This window comes from Phocoena sinus, chromosome 1, assembly GCF_008692025.1.
Source record: "Phocoena sinus isolate mPhoSin1 chromosome 1, mPhoSin1.pri, whole genome shotgun sequence".
Taxonomy (NCBI): Eukaryota; Metazoa; Chordata; class Mammalia; order Artiodactyla; family Phocoenidae; genus Phocoena; species Phocoena sinus.
In genome coordinates, this window is record NC_045763.1 from 35,429,625 (window position 1) to 35,451,664 (window position 22,040).

At 42.8% G+C, this 22,040-nt stretch overlaps 1 protein-coding gene across 1 annotated transcript; it reads right to left on the reverse strand.

The window, feature by feature from the left end:
* Positions 1-527: 527 nt before the first annotated feature.
* Positions 528-7,755, reverse strand: LOC116760484 (L-amino-acid oxidase-like). The gene is made up of 7 exons (XM_032645386.1): positions 7,712-7,755; positions 5,849-6,063; positions 5,280-5,392; positions 4,005-4,206; positions 3,408-3,476; positions 3,042-3,175; positions 528-2,255 (listed from the first exon to the last, which is right to left on the reverse strand). The coding sequence occupies exons 1-7, from the start codon at positions 7,740-7,742 to the stop codon at positions 1,430-1,432; spliced, it is 1,590 nt and encodes a 529-aa protein (XP_032501277.1). The 5' UTR covers positions 7,743-7,755; the 3' UTR covers positions 528-1,429.
* Positions 7,756-22,040: the final 14,285 nt, after the last annotated feature.

Genomic DNA, 22,040 nt, shown 5'->3' on the forward strand with positions numbered 1-22,040 from the left:
TGCCTCTCCTGGCGCACCCTAATCCAATATGACCTCATCTTAACTTGATTACATCTGCAAAGACTCTATTTCCAAATAAGGTCACCTTCACAGGTTTGGGATGGATATGAACTTTTGGGGACACCATTCAACTCAATACAGAAGCTAATTTAGGAAAACAGTGTCAAGAGGTAGAAAGAGAGAGAACTCTAATGATGCCTTATCAATTTCTGAACCCAATCAGTCTGAGTGAAGTGTGCTTCACCCTGGACTTTTCAGATATGTGAGCCAAAACATTTCCTTTTCCCTTAATGGTAGTTTGAGTTTGATTTCTAGCACCTGAAATGGAAAAAGTCCTGACTAACATAGGGGTGCAAAGAAAACCAAAATTAAGTAGGCTGGGCTTTTAACAATAAACCAAATGCAGTAAGAAAATGTTTCCTCTTTCTATCCCTTCCTCCCATAAATATGCCAGTCTCAGGATATAACACTACATGTTTCATCATGCTGGTCTCCAGAGTCTTCCTGGTAGGAATGTTCTACAGCGAGAGGGTTTACCACTTTATTTACTTCTTCCTTTTGTCTACTTGGATAAATAACATATAACAGCACAAGAAGATCCACAGTTCAAATGTTTGGGACTCTAGGTAAGAAGGGTTGTGGTTCAAAGGAAAGAGACCCCTGGGGTCTGAGTGTGGCCATTAAGGAAGGATTTGGGGAGAGGGAATAATTTCAGTTGGGCGTGCAAGGACAGGGCAGGTGTTAGTGCAGAACAGAGTGGGTAGGGAGCATGTAGAATGAACTTGGTGTCCTCCCAGGGGGATGTGTGGACTGGACAGGCAGGGGCAGGGCGGTGAGTTCTGGTTGGTGATGAAGAGGTCAGGGTAGAGAGGAAAAGTCCATGGGCCAGGAGATAGTCTCTAGGAAGCCAAGTCCTGCTCTTGCAGGCTCAAAAAGGGCAAAAAAGAACGCATCTCTCCCATCCGCCTCGACTTCAGCTGGGCCAAGATGTGAGGCCCCTGGCTCAAGCACGCAATGATGGGGTTTGCTGTGCTGTGGGTTCATGTGGCCAATCTGTGGTTTAACATTGCTCTGATTTGGGTTTGTCTGTTTCTTTAGGGGCTTCTAGTTGTAGAGGACAGAAATTTGGGTGTTGTTGAAAACTTTCTTTTCTGCTTGTCACTATTATGCAAGCTAAAGGCTGATTCTAGCACAGTCCATCCTTGTTTTTTTCCTTATCCCTCCAAATACCCTGACTCTGCTGATCCTTCTCAAGGGCTGGCAGGAGTGAGAAGCCGGAAAGGGGGTGGACTTGCCAGCTGGGTTCTCTGGTATTTTCGGGCTCTTCGTGGGCAGGGGGACTAATGGCACATCTCTCCAGGGTCTCTGCCTCCAACTCCCACCTTGCAGCCTGATTCATTCCAGATCCCCTCTGGGATTTCTCTTCGGGTTAGAAATGATTCTGGGTGTTGGTGAAGGTCTTCTGTTTCCCCATGGCCTCTTTGTCCACGGCAGCCTGGATGTTCCTGGCTGCTCGGAGGCCAGACTTGATGGCAGTGTCTATCCAGGCGTGGGGCAGGCAGGTGTGCTCGCCAGCAAAGTGGATGCGGCCCTCTGGCTGGAAAAGCTGCTGCGAATAGTCCACGAATTGGTAGGGTGTGAACTCAGTGAAGGCGCCCATTATGAGGGGGTCCAGAGACCAGTGCTTGATCACAGAAGAGGGGCACATGCGCCGCAGCTCCTCCTTGGGGATCTGGTGCACAGCCGCCAGGTCCTCCAGGACGATATCTACCACCTGGTCGTTCTTCATGGGTATGAAGAAGAGGGAATCGTCGTCCACGGTGTAGGAGGCCAGCAGGACCCCCTTGCCGCTGGGGAGGCTATGGCTGGGGTAGTAGATGTAACGCGAGGGCCGGTCGGTGATGGAAACTCCACCCCGGATGCCATCCCGCTCCCAGAAGGACTCGTTGCAGGCCAGAACTACCTTGCTGGCACTGGTATAATGCACTGAGCGGAGCGCATCCATCTTGTCCCGGGAGAGTGGGGGCTCAAAGGTGATGAGTCTCGTGGCCTTGGCCGAGGCGGAGATGATGACAAAGTCCGCGGTGAGGGTGGGCAGTGTCGAGTTGGATTCACCCACCCGGTAGGAAATCCGGACCTCAGGCCCATCCCTCACTACTGTCTCTACCTTGGAGCCCAGAAGGATGGTGCCAGGCTTCAAGCTGGCGTTGAGGGCTTTGGGGAGCTGGTCAAAGCCTCCAGTGATCTCGGAAAAGCTGTAGGGGTGAAGAGAGGGGAGAGGGTGAGTGTAGGAGATGCAACTCAAGATTGCTGAGTTGCCAGCAGCGATCCCAGTGTGAAAAAGGAGGAAACTACCTTCCTGCAGCTTGTGCTGGTTACTTCGTATACCTCACCTTAACTAGTCTTTGTGAGGGAGGGATTATTATTATTATTATTTTTTCGGTACGCGGGCCTCTCACTGTTGTGGCCTCCCCCGTTGTGGAGCACAGGCTCCGGACGCGCAGGCTCAGCGGCCGTGGCTCACGGGCCCAGCCGCTCCGTGGCATGTGGGATCTTCCTGGACCGGGGCACGAACCCGTGTCCCCTGCATCGGCAGGCGGACTCTCAACCACTGCGCCACCAGGGAAGCCCAGGGAGGGATTATTGTTTACGTTTATAGCTTGGAAGAGGAACACCAGAAAAAAGGGACTTTCCCACGATGACGTGTGCAGTCTAGCTCCAAAGTCCACCACGCAATTTTGCATCCCAGGAGGAGTCCCACAGACCTGCCTTAGGATTCTGGCTTCAGCCCTTGCCCAAGTGGTGTGAACTTAAGTAAGTTACATAACTTCTCTGAGCCCCAGCACCCTCCCTGGTAAAATGGCTCTGAATTATAGTGCCTACCTTCCAGGTGATCATAGCATTAAATGTGATAACCCTTGGAAAGTGCTTAGCACAGCACCGGGCACATAGTAACTACTCAACCATCAAGGTTCCCTTTCTCTGCTCTCTGAGTATTGGAGGAAGAGGCCGACTCGAGTCCTGGTCCAGATCAGCCTTACTCATTGCTTGTGAAGACCATGTCAGTCCGAAGGGCCTCCAGGAGGGACTTATAGTATCCAGCATCCTCATTCATCACATCCCCGATCATCTTTACTGCTCCTCGGCTCAGCATCCCTTTCTTCAGCAGGTAAGCCTGTGGAGAGGTGGAAGCACCAGATAGAGGGCCCAGTATGTAAGAAGGGGCCACAGCAGGGGCCTGGGGTAGGCAAGGTTGGGCAGGGGAGGGGGGACTGGACTCTAGGGAGGTGAAGCTGTGGGCATTGGGAGGAGAGGGTCCTGGGATGCAGGAGACAACCCCAGGGGTCTAGGCTGAGCACAGACCCCCCCCTTCCGTCCCTATCCTGGGACTTCGTTGCCTCACTCACCTTGGTGGAGTAAGAATCATAAAAGGACATCAGGTGGCTGCAGTTGAATTTTTTCAGACTTACTCTGAGCTGCAGAGGAGAGGAAGGGGGAGCAGCTTTGGATTAAAGTCATAGAGCCAGAGGCAGGACTCCTGGGTTCTCTGGATGTTCCTTTGAAGAGGGTAGGGACAAAGAGGGAGTGGATGGAAGGACCAGGGGAAGGGAGCTTCCAGGACCTCCTAAATTGTCTCTTAACTTCCAGATCTCTCCTTCATTTAAAGACCTTTGGAGACTAAAATTTAAGGTGAAGACATTCACTGCAATCTAGGAGGATTGATTCATTACCAAGGATTGGATTACCTGGTGATTCCTTTTCCTTCCACTGCCTAATCAAGCAATGGGCCATTGGACCATACAGGGACAGAAGAGATGGGGCTGGACACTAGGCTTGGGGTGGCAAAACTCTTAGGGGGTGTTAGAAGGAAGGCAGACCAATCACAAGAGTACCAGGTAGGAGTCAGGTGACCTGGGTCCACCCGCTAACTTGCTAGGTGGCCTTTGGCCAGACTCTGTTTTTTTCCTAACCCTGGGGCGGGGGAGGGGGGAGACAGGAATCACCTTGGCAATGGACTGGTAGAAGAGATTCATAGCATTCTTGCCCTTTTCTCTCTGGTTCATGGAATAGCCTAGGAGCTCTGGGTTGGCCTTCACCTCCTCAGTACGATAGCGTTTTCTGTTGATGAGGTACCAGGTGTTGCCATCGTACTGGAAGAACTTGTTTAGCTTCAGGCCCAGCTTCCTGACATAGGTGTGGACCAACCTGGAACAGATACAGGCATAACATGGCATCCATCCCAACGGCACCTTGTTCCTGCTAACCTCACAATAAAAACCATTTCCAGGAAAACCAGTTTCTTCACGTGCCCAAGGAGCTCAGACTAACTGCTTCCTCATCTCTAACCTTGCCTCCTCTTACTCTAGCATTAGTTCTTTTCCTCCTGTTTTTGCCCTGAGGGAGACAGGGAGTAGGGAGTTCACCCATCCCTGAATGAAGGCCCTTAAGGAAATCTGAACATATAGAACTCAGATACAGGGACAGAGACATTTTGTTTCAGATGGTGTTCTAAGTAAGTTTGAGGCCATATCTAAAGACTCCTACTGTTAAATTTTGGTTTTGTTTTTGATGGTGTTTGGAGGGAAATCTCAGGTTCAGTTTCTATTTAAAGCAAAAAAGAGGCCATATTTTTGGAGGTATGTAGGACACCAGGTGAGGGATCTTTTTGTCTTGGAAGCCCCAGAACCAGGGGCTGGGTTCTCTTCCAGGAGTGAGCTCTGATTTAGGGATTGGGCATATATTCTGGTGCCAGGTGCCTCCTTGATTTTATGAAGCTTTGTCACTTTCTCCTAGGAGTACCTTGGGTGAGTCACTTAGTATCTCTGAACCCAGTTTCTTGATTTGTAAATAGGAAAAATAAGAGTATTAAATTATAGGGTTGCAAGGATCAAATGAAATAATACACATATAGCACTTAGCACAGGGTGGGGTACACAGTGAGTGTTCACTGAATGGAAGCTGTTATTATTATTAATTATTTTATAGCTTAAAGTAGTATAATTGACATGTAAGTAACTGCCCATATTTAAAGAGAACCATTTGATGAGTTAATGGTAACTATTGTCATTATTAGTCTGGGATCTACCACCTTCTGTATGACCCTGGGCTCTGAGCCTCAATCATCTCTGTCAAGTGGGGGACCAGTGTTAGTCCTGACTTGCAGGACTGAATCACATGAGACAGTGAATCTGAAAGGGCTCTGACACGATGGCCGCAGAGATGCCCTCCTCCTAATTCTTCCTTCTTGCCTTTTGCTCCATCTCTTTCCTGAGACTTACCTGTGGGACTTCGGGATTCGCATGGGCCCCAGTTCACAGTACCAGCCCTCTTCCTCATTCCTGAATGTGAACACTCGACCCCCGACATGGTCGCTGGCTTCCAGGATGGTTACCTGGTGTTCAGAGAGGCTGCTGTCATTCCCAGGGTCATGCTCTCACTTCTCCCACCCACTACTCCCACCCCCACTGGCCACAGGCTCTACTCTGGAATTCCCGGCAGTAGGTCCCTGAATGTGCAGGATAACCAAACTGGGCAGAGGGGGGTTCCTCCCAGAGGGTCCTGAGTAACGTAAGCGAGGCAGAAGAGCTCCAGGGTTACAGGGGTCAGAACGCCTCTTGGTCCCTTCTGGTTAGCATAGCCTTTCTCTACTTTTATTTCCAAAAGAACACAAGTTACAGTTAAGTCTCAGGAGAACCCAGATTTTTGAGGAACGATACCTAAGGTCTGAGAGACCTGGTGGGTTATGCATAGTTGTCAAAGTGTTGGCTGTAACCCCACTCCTTTTCTTTTTCCACACAACGATGCAAACTGGAGGTGAATGATTGAAGCCCCTCCAAGGCCTGCTCACCTGGTGGCCCGAGTCCTGCAGGGCCTTGGCTGCCGTTAGCCCTGACATGCCAGCTCCCACTACCACCACACGCTTGGGCAGCGGGGAGGTGTGGAGGCCCTCCTGGGCTGTGACCAGGATAGACTCGTATTCGGGGTCCTGGAAGCACTTGACCAAGTCCTCATCGTAGCCAAGGCAGCTGGGAGTAGCCAACAAGAGCCCCAAGATCAGGATTCCTGGGGCAGAGAGAGGAATGGGGGCTGCCTTTCTGGGGCTCTGTACCCCGCCCTACCCAGAGTGAGCTTGGCTGTGTGGATGAGTGGGAGTGGTAAGATCAGACAGTGTCTGTCGAATGTGTGGCTGTAAATGTGTGTTTGTGATTGTGTCTGTGTCTATGTTGTATGGGGTATGAATGTTTGTGTGAACGTGCTGGTGTTGTGTGATTGTGAACGTGGACTACAAGTTCACACGTGTGCACGTGACTAGAAACTCAAAAGTGTGTGCAGCTTCGTACTGGAGTGTAAACTCGCCTGCTTCTGTTGGTGAGTGTGTGTGTGTGAGCTTGTCTATGACAAAGGTGCTGTGAGTGTGTCATTATTGCCCTGCATAACCGTGCAATGTCTGTGATTTTATGTGAAGGGGATGTGTTCGTGGGAGAGTGTAGGTACCTGAGTAAATGTGTGGATGAATCTGTACAGAAAAGCGAGAGGGATTGTAGAAATGGGTGTGTGTTGGCCTGCGTTTGGAGGAGAGAGGATGATAGTTATGCCTTTGCTTGAGTTTGAGAGAGAATTCGGTTGCTTGTGTCTGATTCTGTGTGTACATTTGTGCATGAGGTTGGGTGGCAGAGCCTGAGAGTGTCAGTATTCTTCGGGGATGTGTGCGTTTGTGAGAGGATGTATGTGTGTGTGTGTAGCACATTTCTCTTTGGGGAAGGGAAGTGGGGAAGCGGTGCCCGGTTTCTCAGTGACTAATAGTGCCCCACGGGAACTTGGCAGTCCTGTTCTTCTACAGCCTTACAGTATTTTTCCAAAACCCTCCATGTTTCTAACGTTCAGTCAAGACTGGAAACCATAGTTAATGTATAACATGCAATAAGCCCGGAGTGACTGCTACAATGAACAGTTCTTATGTACAGAGAAATTCACCTAAGAGTCTGAAACTCTGAAAGAGAGGCTGTGTGGTTTCCTTGGTGTCACCTGCTATAAAGGGGAACAGCCAGGAGCTGGGACACACTGAGCCCCCTTGCGTTAGCCCTAGGTTTATTGACAGGTGAGAAGCCCCTTAGTCCAGTCTTTGTACGGGCAGGACAACCAAAGCTCTAAGAAGAAAAGGGACCTTCAGGGACCACCCACTGAGGAGGGGCAGGGACCAAGCTGGTTCCCAGGGCAGGCCTTTCCCAATGCCAGAAGAGCCTTCTGCAGGGGTTACTCCTCAGAAAAGAGGAGAGGGGTAACCATGCCTCAGGCAACAGACAGTCGAGCCTCCCCACAGCCCCCACCAGGCCTACTTCAACCTCCCTAACCCATTCTCCACCCCTGACAAGTTTTCCCATCTCCCTGAGATACCACCATTCTGTCTCAGTGCCATAACCTTCCCCTTGAGTGGGCCCAACCCCCAGACTCACTCTCCAGACCTGTATCCATCCTCTCAACTCACTTTCAACACCTGGACGTATCCATAGCCCCTGACCGAGCTCCTGTCCCATCTCAGTCCCCACCTCCCTTCCCCTGGCCTGGCCCTATGCCCAGACTCCCCCTTGGACCCATCTCGACCCCCTGGCTCATCCCCACTCCCCAGTCTAGCTCCCCTCCCTGTTTCACTGTCCAACACCTCCTTCCTCAGGTACTTCCCTCTCAGACCCAGAGGAGGGATCCCACTTACCTCTCATCTTGACCATGGCCCTGCAGCTCATGCTGAGCCCGGGACAGCTCTCCCTCCCTTTGTGAGGATTCAGCTCCACCCAGCAGTAGCTGGCCTCCTCCCACTAGGCTGCCTCAGGGCCCTGTTGGCTGGGCCAAGCAGAGAAGCCCTGCCCTCCAGGCCTGGGCTGTCAGGGGAGATGACCGTCCCATCTCTAGCCTCATCTCCTGCACCTCCACCTTCCTCCTGGCCCATCTCCCTTCCTAGAGAAAGCCTCTTCTCCCAGCTCAGAGCCCATCCAGCGGGGAGGAGGGGTTGTGGGAACCCAGTGGACTGTACAAAACCTGCTGTGACGATCTCCCAGGAAGGGGTGAGGGTTGGGAATGAGCATCTGGACTGGTTTGGAAGTCCAGTGTCTGGGCTCCCAGCACAGGGCAAAGCTCCTGGCTGCTCCCACTAGAGAACGTCCCTGTTCCACTGCTATCTCACTGTGGAAGCTCCAAGGTGGGGATTCTAGCCATGAATTCCCATGGGAGGGCTGGGCCCTCCCCACCCCTCTCAGGTGCTCCCTCTGCAGGCAGGGCAGAGGTCTCTGGTCCTGCCCATTTGCAGTGCGGAGTGGCCTTTTTTTCTCCTTTCCTCTGGGGCCCTCAGGGCTTCCTTAGGCACAGGCGGGTTTCTCTGGCCCTGAAATTTCTTCTCCCGAGGAATCAGGCCATCTGGCTGCGGCGCCAATACTAGCCCTTTGTTCGCTGGGGACAGTGCAGGTGGAGAGAGAAGTGGGCAGGGAACACGCACAGAGCAGCAGCCTGGGGCTGGGGAGGGGGGCAGGAGTGCGAGCAGACACACAGCAGCTGAGACACAGGACTCAGGTCCTGGACACCAGTGGTGGCATAGAGGAAAGGGCAATAGCAATGGAATCGAATAGAACTGAGTTTGAATCCTGCTTTGTCATGTTGTAGCTGTGTGTCTTAGGACATATGGTTTATACTTCTCTGAGCCTGGGTTTCCTTATCTGTAAAATGGGGCAACAATACTTTCTTTACAGGGTATTTCAAGGATTAAATGAGATGATGTGTGAAGAGCTTGGCATAGGTAGGTACCTAAGCTGGTTTCCTTCTTTCACTTTTGAGGTAGGGTTTGTCACACACAGTTGTAATATCTTTAAAAAGGGATAGTTCTTCCACCACGGGGTTGCTGGGAGTACCAGATAGAATAATACTTGGAGAGTTACTGTGTGAATTGCTGGGTTTTAGACGCAGGTCAAGGACTCTCTCTCTCTCTTGCTCTCGCTATTGTTGCTCCTTTTATTTTTAATAGCTTTATTGAGATATAATTTATATACCATACAACTCACCCATTTGAAGTGAACAATTCAATGTTTTTAGTGTATTCACAGTATTGTCCTATATCACCACAATTTAAAAACATTTTCATCATTCCAAAAAGAAATACCCCATACAGTTTAGCCATCACTCCCCCTTCTCTGCATCTCCCCAACCCTAGACGTCCACTATTCTGCTTTCTGTCTGTGTGGGTTTACCTGTTTTGGACATTTCATGTAAATGTAATCATACAATATGTGGTCTTTTATGACTGGCTCCTTTCATTTAACATAATATTTTCAAGATTCATCCATCTTTCAGCATGTATCAGTACTTCATTTTTTATGGCTGAATAATATTCCATTTATGACTAAATCATATTCCATTTATACCACATTTTGTTTATCCATTCATCATTTGGGTTTGGCCATTTGGGTTTCTCCCCACTTTTTGGCTATTATAGTCAGGGTTGCTATAAACATTCTTTTTATCAATATATGGGCATAGTTTTTCATTTTTCTTAGGTATACACTTTGGAGTGGAATCTCTGGGTTGTATGTTAACTCTGTTTAACTTTTTGAGGAACTACCAGATTGGTTTCCAAAATGCCTGTACCATTTTACTTTCCCACCAGCAATGAATGAGAGTTCCAATTTCTCCTCATCCTTGACAACACTTGTTATTATCTGTGCTTTTGTTTATAGCCATCCTAATGGGTGTAAAGTACGAACTCATTGTGTTTCTCATTTGCACTTCCCCAATGACCAATGACATTAAGCATCTTCTCATGGGCTTAATGGACATTTGTGTATCATCTTTGGAGAAATGTATTTTCAGATCCTTTGCCCATTTTTTCATTTGGTTAATTGTCTCTTTATTACTGAATTGTTAGGGTCCTTTATACAGTGTAGATAAAAGTCCCTTATCACATATGTGATTTGCAAATGTTTCTGACAGCCCCATTCTGTGGGTTGCCTTTTTACTTTCTTGGTGTCCTTTGAAGCAGAAATGTTTTCAATTTTGGAGAATCCTTATTTTTTTCTTTTGTTGCTTGTGCGTTTGGAGTCATTGCCTACTCCCAGGTCATTTTGGGAGTAGTAGAAAGCAAACTCCCTTTGCTTTCTTCTAAAAGTTTTATATTCTTAGCTCTTATATTGAGGTCTTTGGTCCATTTTGAAGTAATATTTGTATATGATGTGAAGTAGAGATCCAACTTCATCCTTTTGTATATGGTTATTCAGTTGTCTCAGCATATTTTATTAAAATGACTATTCTTTTCTCATTAAATTGTCTTGGAAAATATGATCCTTGTCAAAAATCAATTGACCAGGGCTTCCCTGGTGGGGCAGTGGTTGAGAGTCCGCCTGCTGATGCAGGGGACACATGCCGCGGAGCGGCTAGGCCCGTGAGCCATGGCCGCTGAGCCTGTGCGTCCGGAGCCTGTGCTCCACAACGGGAAAGGCCACAACAGTGAGAGGCCCATGTACAGCAAAAAAAAAAAAAAAAAAAAAAAAAACAATTGACCATAAATGTGAGCATTTGTTTCTGGACTATCAATTCTATTCCATTGATTTACATGCAAATCCTTATGACTCTACCACACTGTCTTGCTTACTGGTTACTATAGTTTTGTAGTAAGTTTTTGGTTTTTTTTTTACATCTTTATTGGAGTATAATTGCTTTACAATGTTGTGTTAGTTTCTGCTGTATAACAAAGTGAATCAGCTATACGTATATCCCCTCCTTCTTGCGTCTCCCTCCCCCTCCCCATCCCTAACCTCTAGGTGGTCACAAAGCACCAAGCTGATCTCCCTGTGCTATGCGACTGCTTCTCACTAGCTAGCTATTTTATATTTGTAGGTGTGTATATGTCAATGACACTCTCTCACTTCGTCCCAGCTTACCCTGCCCCTCCCTAAGTTTTAAATTGGTAGGTTTGAGTCCTCCTACTTTCTTCTCCTTAAAGACTGTTTTGCCTATTCTGGGTGGTTTGAACTTCCATATGAATTTTAGGATCAGCTTGCCAATTTCTGCAAAATGCCAGCTGGGATTATGATAGGGATTCTGTTGAATCTGTAGATAATTTAGGGAATATTCACATGTTAGCAGCATTTAGTATTCTGATACATGAACATGAGATACCTTTCCATTTATTTAGATCATCATTATTTATTTAAGCAATGTTTTGTAGTTTTCAGAGTATAGCTTTATACTTCTTTTGTTAAAGGTATTCCTAAGTATTTTATTATTTTGATGCTATTGTAAATGGACTTAATTTCATTTTTAAATTGTTTATTACAACTGTATAGAAATACAGAGTAAGAACTAAGTGGTTTCTGTGCTTTATTCTATTGATAGGGTGTGTACTACATTAATCGATTTTCAAATGTTAAGCTAATCTTGCATTCCTGGGAGGTTGGGGACTCTTACAGTTGCTACTGTTGCTGACAAAGAGAAGAGGAGGCCCCACAGTTTGGTAGGGTCCAGGCAGGAAATCCTGGTGGAGCCTGAAGTTACCATGGGTCTCATGTACCTACTTTTGGTACTTTCTAGAGAGCACATTCACCTGCTGAATTAGCTTCATGCTGATAAGCTTCCTGGGGTCTCAGCAGACCAGGAAAGGCCTTGGGGAGTGAGCTGACTGAGGGGGCTTGTCTGGAGACCCTGTGTGGTAGGCTGAACAATGGCTCCCCAAAGATGTCTATGTCCTAAGTCCTGGAACCTTGTGAAAGGGAGTGTGCCGATGTGATTAAGTGAAGCATTTTGAGATGGGGAAATGATCCTGGATTATTCAGATGGGCTCTAAATATAGTCATAAGGGTCCTTATAAGACGGAGGCAAGAAGGTCAAAGGGGAAGAAGGTGATGTGAACACGGAAGCAGAGGTTGGAGTGATTTGGCTACAACCCAAGGGATGCCAAAGTAGCCTCTAAAAGATGGAAGATGTAAGAAACAGATTCTCCCCTGGAGCCTCCAGGAGGAGCCAAGCCTGCCAACACCTTGACTTTAGCTCCTTGAGACTCATTTTGGACACCTCTAAAGTATAAAAGAATACCTTTGTGTTGTTTCAGGCCACTAAGTTTGCGACAATTTGTTACAGCAGCAACAGGAAACTAATATACTCCACCTCCTGGTTTTCTGGACAGCACAGGTTTGAGCATTAGAACTCTTTCTCAAACCCCATCACAACTGACTTCTGAGGGCTCTTGTCCCCCTGTCCCTCCTAGTTCTACATCTTGAGTCTCAAAACACTCCTGTGTATGTTCCTGATAGTTCCTCAGAGCTTTGCAGGCATCCAACCTGGTGAGATGGGAACACAGCAGTAATGCGGTCAGGCCACCAGTGTTTAATTCTTGTGTCAGCTACTCACGAGCTGTGTTGGTGGGCAAGTCACATCACTTTTCTGAGCCTCAACAGATGTGGGTTTCCTTCTTTTCTGTTGTATGTCCTGAGGGAGACTGGTGCAATGGAAACAAACCCTTGACTCAGAACCAGGACACCTGGATGCCAGTTCTGACCTGTTTTACTGTGCGATTTTGTTTAGGTACTTTCCCCTCTGGGTCTCAGCCTCCTTATATATAATATGGATCCAGGGACGGTGCGTGGCATTACATCAAGAATTACAAACTCAAAACGATTTAGGGATCAGACAAGTAAAGTAAATGCATGAGGTGTTTGGGTGTAATACAACATGGAGTGGTGGGGCTTGTGTCTAGAATGAGTCCATGCCCTACCTAAACACATTAAAACGAACACCACACATGCATGCACACACACACAGAGAGAATATATTGAAATAAATAATAAAACTCATCAGTTAATTCCTTTGATACCTGCTCATCAAAATATCCTTGGGAGCCCTTCTAGTCCTGACATCCTCCGACCCCCTGACATGCTCAAGTACAGTTTTAAGTGTACAGCTGGATGAGTTTTAATAATTGTATGCACTCATGTAATCCACCACTCCAACTAGTTTATAGAGCAGTTTCATCACCCCATAAAGTTCCCTTGTGCTCCTTCAAGACTGTCTCTACACCTCCTCTCCCTGCAACCAGTGTTCTGATTTTTTTCTACCATAGATTTAACTTGTTTTTAAACTTCATATAATGGAGCCATAGAGTATGAATTCTTTTGTGTTGTGTTTTTCATCTCAACATGTTTTTGAGATTTGTCCATGTTTTTGCACATAGTAATTCATTTTTATTGTTGAGTAGTATTCTACTTTATAGATATACCGCAATTTGTTTATCCATTTCCTGTTAATGGATATCTAGATTATTTCTAATTTGGGGCTGTCATAAATAAAATTGTTATTAATATTTGTGTACAAGTCTTGATTTGTGTACAAGTTGATTTTCCTGGATAAATACCTAGGCATAGAATTGCTGGATCATGGGAGTAACTCTATGTTTAACTGTTTGAAGAAGTGTTACACTGTTTTCAAAGTGTCTGCACCATTTTACATTCCCACCAGTAGTGTATGAGGGTTCTCATTTCTCCACATCCTCGCCAGCACTTGTTATTATGTGATTTTTTAATCCTAGTCATCCTAGTGGGTATGAAATGGTATCTCATTGTGATTTTGATTTGCATTTTCTTAATGATTAACGATGTTGAGCATCTTTTCACGTGCTTGTTGACCATCTGTATATCCTCTTTGGAGATGTGTATTAAGCTACTTTGCCCATTTTTTTTTTCATTTTGTTATTTGTCTCTTTTCTATTATGTTGTAAGCATTCATTATGTATTGTAGATACAAGTCTTTTATCAGATAGATGCACATATATTTATAAATATTTTCTACCATTGTGTAAGTTTTCATTTTCTTGCTGTTTTTTGAAGCATGGAATTTTAAAATTTTGATGAGTTTCACATTATCTATTTTTTCTTTTATTGCTTGTGCTTTTGATATCATATCTAAAAACCTATTGCCAAATCTGAGGTCATGAAGGTTTACCCTTCTGTTTTCTCCTAATAGTTTTATATTTTTAACTCATATTTTGGTCATTGGTTCATTTTGTGTTAATTTTTGTATATGGTTTGAGATAAGGGTCCAACTTCATTCTTTTGCATGTGGCTATTCAGTTGTCCCAGCACCATTTGTTGGAAAGACTGTTATTTCCCCATTGCATAATTTTGGCACTCATCAAAAATCATGGACATGATTTGACCATGAACATATGATTTTATGTCTGGACTGTTATACTGTCTTGATTACAGTTTGGTTTTTTTTGTGTGTGTGTGGTACGCATGCCTCTCACTGTTGTGGCCTCTCCCATTGCGGAGCACAGGCTCCAGACGCGCAGGCCCAGTGGCCATGGCTCACGGGCCCAGCCGCTCCACGGCATGTGGGATCTTCCTGGACAGGGGCACGAACCTGTGTCCCCTGCATCGGCAGGCGGACTCTCAACCACTGCACCACCAGGGAAGCCCTGATTACAGTTCTGTAGTAAGTTTTGAAATTGGGAAGCCTGAGTATTCCTACCTTGTAATTCTTGTATTGTTTTGGCTATCCTAAGTTCCTTAAATTTCCATATAAATTTTAGAATAAAGTTGTCAATTTCTACAAAGAAGTCAGCCAGGATTCTGGTAGGGATTGCATTTAATCTGTAAATCCATTTGAGAAGTATTGTCATTTTAATAATATTATCTTCTGATCAATGAATGTGGGTTGTTTTTCTATTTATTTAGATATTCTTTAGTTATTTCAAAAATGTTTTGTAGTTTTCAGAGTATGGTTTTTGTACTTTTGTTTTTAAAGAATATTTTTCTTAATGAGGTGAAGTTCATATAACATAAAATTAACTATTTTAAAGTGTGCGATTCAGTGGCACATTCACTATATATTCCCAGTACATTCACAATGTTATGCAACCACCACTTTCATCAAGTTCCAAACATTTTAATCCCCACAAAAGAAAACCTTGTACCCAGTAAGCTGTCACTCTCCATCCCTCCCTCCCTGCATTTCCTGGCCACTATCAAACTTCTCTCTTTGTCTATGGATTTTTCTGGATATTTCATATAAATGGAGTCATACAATCTGTGATTTTCTGTGTTTGTCTTAGCATAATGTTTTGGAGGTGCATCCACTTTGCAACATGTATTAGTATTTCATTCCTTTTAATAGCTGAATAATATTCCATTGAATGTATATACCATATTTTGTTTATCCATTCATCTACTGATGGACACTTAGGTTGTTTCCACCATTGGATTATTGTGAGTAGTGCTGCTATGCACATTTGTTTACAAGTAGTTGAGTACTTGTTTTCAATTATTTTGGGTATTCTGTTAGTTTCCCAGGGCTGTCATAACAAATTAGCACAACAATTGAAGCTTATTCTCTCACAGTTATAGAAGTTAGAAGGCCTAAATCACAGGGTTACAAGGGCCATGCTCTTTGCAAAAGCTCTAGGGAAGAATTCTGTCTCGCCTCTTCCAGGTTTTGGTGGCTCCAGGTGTTCCTATGTTTGGGGCTACCTGATTCCAATCTTTACCTCTGTCTTTTAATGGTCTTCTTCTTTTCTGTCTGAGTGTCTCAAATCTCCCTGTCTTCTTTTATAAGGACACCATTATATTTAAGTCCCATCCTAAAACAGGATGATCACGTCTCAAGATATTTAAGTTAATTGCATCTGAGCAGCCCATTTTCCCAAATAAGGTCACATTCACAAGTACCAAAGATTAAGACCTGAACATATCTTTTGAGGGGACCACTATTCAATCCACTACAATCCACCTTCTGCCCCCCCAAATTCATGTCTGTCTCGTGTGCAAAACATATTAACCCCCAAGTTCCCCAAAGTCTTAACCCATTACAATGTCAGCTTAATCCAAGATCTCACCTAAGTATTATCAGCTCAAAAGTTTCAAATCTCTATCTAAATATCACCTAAATCAGGTATGGGGAAGACTCTGGGTATGATCCATCCTAGGGCAAAATTCTTCTCCATCTGTAGACCTTTGAACCTAGAAAATAAGTTATATGCTTCCAAAATATAAAGGTGGGACAGGCATAGGGTAGACATTTTCATTCAAAAAGGGAGAAATTGGAAGAAATAAAGGGGTTCATGGGTTCCAAGCAAGTTTGAAATCCAGCAGGGCAAATTTCATTAGGTTTCAAGGCTTGAGAATAAAGCCCTATAGCTTGCTGCCCTTCCCTCTTGACTCACAGCTCTACCTTTCGGGTCCATGGCTCTGCCCTCTGGACCTGTGTCTCTAACCCCTGGGCCTGCAGCTCTGCCCTCTACTTCTGCTTCATCCTCTGCCTCTGCCCTTGGAGTCATTCTTTTCTTTTCCTGAAGGGTAGCACATGTTTGAAACTAAGTTGCATTATCAGCCCATTTCCACTTTTAGAATTTGGAAGTCCAACAGTCTTCTCTCATTTTTTCCTGTCTCTGTTTCTTTCAGTCCATGCTGGCAGTGTTTCTGCTGATATAACCTTCTCCAAAACCTTGTAGATCTTCGGTGTATGTCATTGTGGTGGGGGTGCAGTCCATGCCATATATATAAGGTCTCTCTGCAGAGCTTTCCGAGATAATCCCATATCTATTCCTGGTTTCTGTTGAGATGATTGATGGATCCATGAGTTACATACCTACTCTTTTTAGCAAAATGTTGTCCAGCCCTGTCCTTGGTCTTCTCTCCAGAGCATGCTTTCCCCAAAATGAGTTTCCTAATTTTAGTACCTTTTGCAATCAGGATTGCCTGAGAACCTCCCAAATCATCAAGTACTGATTCCTTTTAGCTTAGCACTTGCTTCCTCAATTTATCTCTTTCCTCTCACATTTTACTATAAGCAGCAGGAAATACCAGGCTCTGTTTTTGACACTTTGCTTGGAAATCTCCTCAGCTAAATATTAAGTTCATCACTCACAAGTTCTTTCCATCTAACAGGAGAACACAAGAAAAATGTAATGCCAATTTGTAACAAGGATTACCTTTCCTCCAGTTTCTAATAACATGCTCCTCATTTCTTTCCGAGACCTTTCAAGAACAAGCTTAACACCTGGATTTCTATCAAACATCTCTTCAAGGGAATCAAAGCATATTCTATGAAGCACCTCAAAATTCTTCCAGCATCTACCCATTAGCCAAATCCAAGGCCACTTCCACTTTTTTAGGTGTTTGTTACAGGAGCACCATTTACCTGTACTAATATCTTTATTAGTTTCTTTGGGCTATCAAAACAAATTGCCACAAACTGGGTCACTTAAAAAGAACATAAAAATTTCTCTCACAATTGTGGAGGCCAGAAGGCTAAAATCAAGGTGTCAGTTGGGGTACACTCCCTCCAAAGACTCTAAAAGAGAACACTTCCTTGCCCCTTCTAGCTTCTAGAGGCTACAGGCATTTCTAGATTTGGGCTACATGATCTCAGTCTCAGCCTCTGTCTTCACATGGTCTTCTTTCCTATGTGTCTGAGTGTATCAAATCTCCCTCTGCCTTTCTCTTAGAAGGACACCTGTTACTGGGCTTAGGGCACAGCTTAAATCCAAGATGATCTCATCTTAAGATTCTTAATTACATCTGTAAAGACCCTTTTTCTAAATAAGGTCACATTAACAAGTTCTAAGAGTAAGGACTTGGACATAATCTTTAGGGACCACTATTCTAACTACTATGGATATCTATTCAGGAGTTGAATTGTGGGTCATATATGTTTAATTTTTTGAGGACCACCAAATTATTTTCTGTAGTGGCTGAACCATTTTACATTCCTACAAGCAATGTATGAGGGTTCTAATTTCTCCATATACTTGTCAACATCTGTTATTTTCCTTTTTAAAAATTATAGCCATTCTAGTGGGTATGAAGTGGTATCTCATTGTGGTTTTGATTTGCCTTTCCCTGATGACTAATGGAGTTGACCATATTTTCATGTGTTTGTAGGCCATTTGTATTTATTCTTTGGAGAAATATCTGTTCAAATGACTTTGTTCATTTTTAAAATGGGTTGTCTTTTTGCTGTTGAATTGTAAGAATTATTTATATATTCTGGATACTAACAAGTATTTTCTCCCATTCTGTATGTTGACTTTTCACTTTCTTCATAACGTCCTTTGATGCATAGAAGTTTAAAATTTTGATGAAGTTAAATTATTTTTTTTCTTTTTTTCCTTGTACATTTGGTGTTTTATGTAAGACCATATTGCCAAATTCAAGGTCATGAAGGTTTACCACTATGTTTTCTTCCAAGAGTTTCATAGTCTTAACTCTTTTATTTAAGTCGTTGGTCCATTTTATTTGTTTATTTATTTATTTTGTTTGTTAACATCTTTATTGGAGTATAATGAGTATAATTGCTTTACAATAGTGTGTTAGTTTCTGCTTTATAACAAAGTGAATCAGCTATACATATACATATATCCCCATATCTCCTCCCTCTTGCCTCTCCCTCCTACCCCTCTAGGTGGTCACAAAGCACCAAACTGATCTCCCTGTGCCATGCAGCTGCATCCCATTAGCTATCTATTTTACATTTGGTAGTGTATATATGTCCATGCCACTCTCTCACTTCGTCCCAGTTTACCCTTCCCCCTCCCCATGTCCTCAAGTCCATTCTCTACGTCTGCATCTTTATTCCTGTCCTGCCCATTGGTCCATTTAAAATAATTTTTGTACATGGTGTGAGGAATAGATCCAACCTCACTCTTTTGAATTTGGATGTCCAGTTGTCCCAGCACCATTTGTTGAAGAGTCTGTTGCTTCCGCATTGAATAGTCTTGGCACCCTTGTCAAAAATCTATTTGCCATAAAGGTAGGAGCTTGATTCTGAATTCTCAGTTCTATCCCATTGGTCTATATATCTATCCTTATACCTGCAAACAACCTATTCTGTTTATGTAGGTTTGTAGTAAGTTTTGAAATTGGGAAGTGTGGGGCCTCCTACTTTGTCTTTCTTTCCAAGATTGTTTAGGATATTCAGGGCCCCTTGAAATTTCATGTGAATTTGAGGATCTGCTTTTACATTTCTGTAAAAAATGCTGTGAGATTTTGATAGGAATTGCACTAAATCTGTAGGCCATTTTAGGTAGTGTTGCCATCTTAACAATATTAAGTACTCCAATCCACGAACACAGAATGTCTTTCTATTTATTCAGGTCTTCTTTAATTTCTTTCAGCAGTGTTTTGTAGATTTCAGTGTACACGTCTTTCCACTCCTTGGTTAAATTTTAAATTTAGTGTGCAAGTCTTTTACTTCCTTGGTAAAGAATAGTATACTATCAGATACTATAATAAATAGTATTGATTTCTTAATTTTCTTTTTTATTTTAAATTGCTATTATATAGAAATACAACTGACTTTTGTGTGCTAATTTTGTATCCAGCAACATTGCTGAATTCATTTATTAGTTCCAAGAGTTTTTTTGTTGGGGGATGGGTGGATTCTTTAGGTTTTTTAAATATAAGATCATGCCATCTGCAAATGGGGATAGTTTTACCCCTATTCTTCCTTTTAATTTGGATGCCTTTTATTTCTTTTTCTTGCCTAATTGCTCTATCTAGTACTTTCTGTACAATGCTGGATAGAAGTGGCAAAAATGAACATCTTTATCTTGTTTCTCATCTTAGGGGGAAGGCCTTCAGTCTTTTACCATTGAGTATGATGTTACCTGTGAGTTTTTCATAAATGCTCTTTATCAGTTTGGGGAAGTTCCCTTCTATTCTTAATTTAAGTACTTTTTATCATGAAAGTGTTTTGTATTTTGTCAAATGCTTTTTCTGCATCAAGTGAGAGGATCATGTGGTTTTTCTCCCTTCATTCTATTAATGTGATTGATTTTTTTCTTGATTGATTTTTGTATGATGAGGGGTCCTTGAATTTCTGGGATAAATATCACTTGTAATCTTTTTAATATGTGGCTAGATTTTATTTGCTAATAGTTTGTTTAGGATTTTTGCATTTATATTAACAAAGAATATTGATCTGTGGATGTGTTTTCTTTTCCAGATCTCTTTGTCTGGCTGTAGTATCAGGGTAATATTCGCTTCACAGAACGACTTTGGAATTGTTCCCTCCTCTTCTATTTTCTTGGAAGAGTATAAGAAGGAGTGGTGTTGATTCTTTCAAAAATAACTGGTAGAATTCATCAGTGAAGCCATTTGGTCCTGGAATTTCATCTGTTGGGAGTTTGTTTGTTTTTTTAAATTACTGATTCAATCATTTTACTTGTTATGAGTCTCTTAAGATTTTCTATTTCTTCTTGAGTCAGTTTGGTAGTTTGTGTGTTTCTGGGAAATTGTCCGTTTCTTCTAGTTTATCTAATTTATTGGCATGTAATTGTTCATGATATTTCTTTACAATACTTTTTAATTCTGTAAGTTTCTAGTAATGTCCCCACTTTCATCTCTGATTTTATTAATTGAAGTCTTCTCTATTTTTCTCTTAGTCAATCTAGCTAAAGTTTTGCCAATTTTGTTGAACTTCTCAGAGAACAAACTTCTGCTTTTGTTGATTTTCTATATTGTTTTTCTATTCTCTATTCCATTTAACTCTGCTCTAATCTTTACTATTTCCTTCCTGGCTTTGGCTTTGCTGGGTTTGGGTTGAGTTTACTCTTTTTTATACCCTCACCCTCAGTTCCTTAATATGAAAACTTAAGTTATTGACTTGAACTCTTTCTTCTTTTTTAATGGAGGCATTTGCAGTTATACATTTTCCTCTGAGCACTGCATCAGCTGCATCTGTAAGTTTTGATATATTTTGTCTTAATTTTCATTGGCCTCAAAGTATTTTCTAATTTCCCTTGTGATTTCTTCTCTGATTCACTGATTATTTAACAGTGTGTTGCTAAATTTCTACATGTTTGTGAGTTTCCCATATTTTTCTTTCATTTCTAATTTTATCTCATTGTGGTTAGAGAACATACTTTGTTTTATTTCTATCCTTTTAAATTTATTGAACTTTTTTTATGGCCTAGTAAATGGCTTATCCTGAAGAATGTTCCATGTACACTTGAGAAGAATGTATATTCTGCTGTTGTTGGGTAGAGTTTTCTATAGATTCATATTAGGTCTAGTTGGCTTATAGTGTTGTTCAAGTCTTCTGTTTCCTTGTTGTTCTTCTTCATAATTGTCCTATCCATCATTGAAAGTAAGCTATTGAAGCCGCCACCTATTATTGAGTTGTCTATTTCTCCATTTATTTAATTTTTGCTTTATGTGTTTTGGTGTTCTGTTATTACATGCACATATATTTATTATTGTCATGTTGTCCTGATGTACTGATTCTTTTATCATTATAAAATATCCTTCTTTCTCTCTAGTAACGTTTTTTGTTTTACAGTCTATTTTTTTTTTTTTTTTTTTTTTTTGAGGTACGCGGGCCTCTCACTGTTGTGGTCTCTCCCATTGCGGAGCACAGGCTCCGGAAGCGCAGGCTCAGCGGCCATGGCTCACGGGCCCAGCCGCTCCGTGGCATGTGGAATCTTCCCAGGCCGGGGCACGAACCCGTGTCCCCTGCATCGGCAGGCGGACTCTCAACCACTGCGCCACCAGGGAAGCCCTACAGTCTATTTTTATCCAATATTAGGATAGTGACTACAGCTTTCTTGGGGTTGCTGTTTGTGTGACATATCTTTTTCTATCCTTTTAATATATTTGTATCTTTGACTCTAAAGTATATCTCCTATAAATAGCATATAATTAGATCTTTTTAAAATCCAGTCCGGCAATATTTACCTTTACATTTTATTATTTAATCCATTCACATTTAATCTTATTAATAGTTAGCTTTACATCTGCCATTGTACTTTTTGTTTACTATATTTCTTATGTCTTTATTGTTCCTCTGTTTCTCCTTTACTGCTTTCTTTTGCATTAAGTGATTATTTTATGATGATACATTAAAATTTTTTTTTTAATTAAAAAAATTTTTTTGAGTTATAAACTATTTCTCTAGTGCTTACCACTTATATTTCATCAGTATCAGCCATACATTTATACTAGCTTAATTCCAGTGATATATAGAAGAGTTACTTCTATATAGCTTTATTCCATTTCCCCCCTTTTATGATATTA

Coding starts and splice junctions, on each gene's coding strand:
- LOC116760484 (XM_032645386.1), bottom strand. CDS start 7,742: ATGAGCTGCAGGGCCATGGTCAAGATGAGAG. Junction 5,393..5,848: donor TGCAGGACTCGGGCCACCAG/GTGAGCAGGCCT, acceptor TCTGAACACCAG/GTAACCATCCTGGAAGCCAG. Junction 3,176..3,407: donor ATGATTCTTACTCCACCAAG/GTGAGTGAGGCA, acceptor ACCTCTCCACAG/GCTTACCTGCTGAAGAAAGG.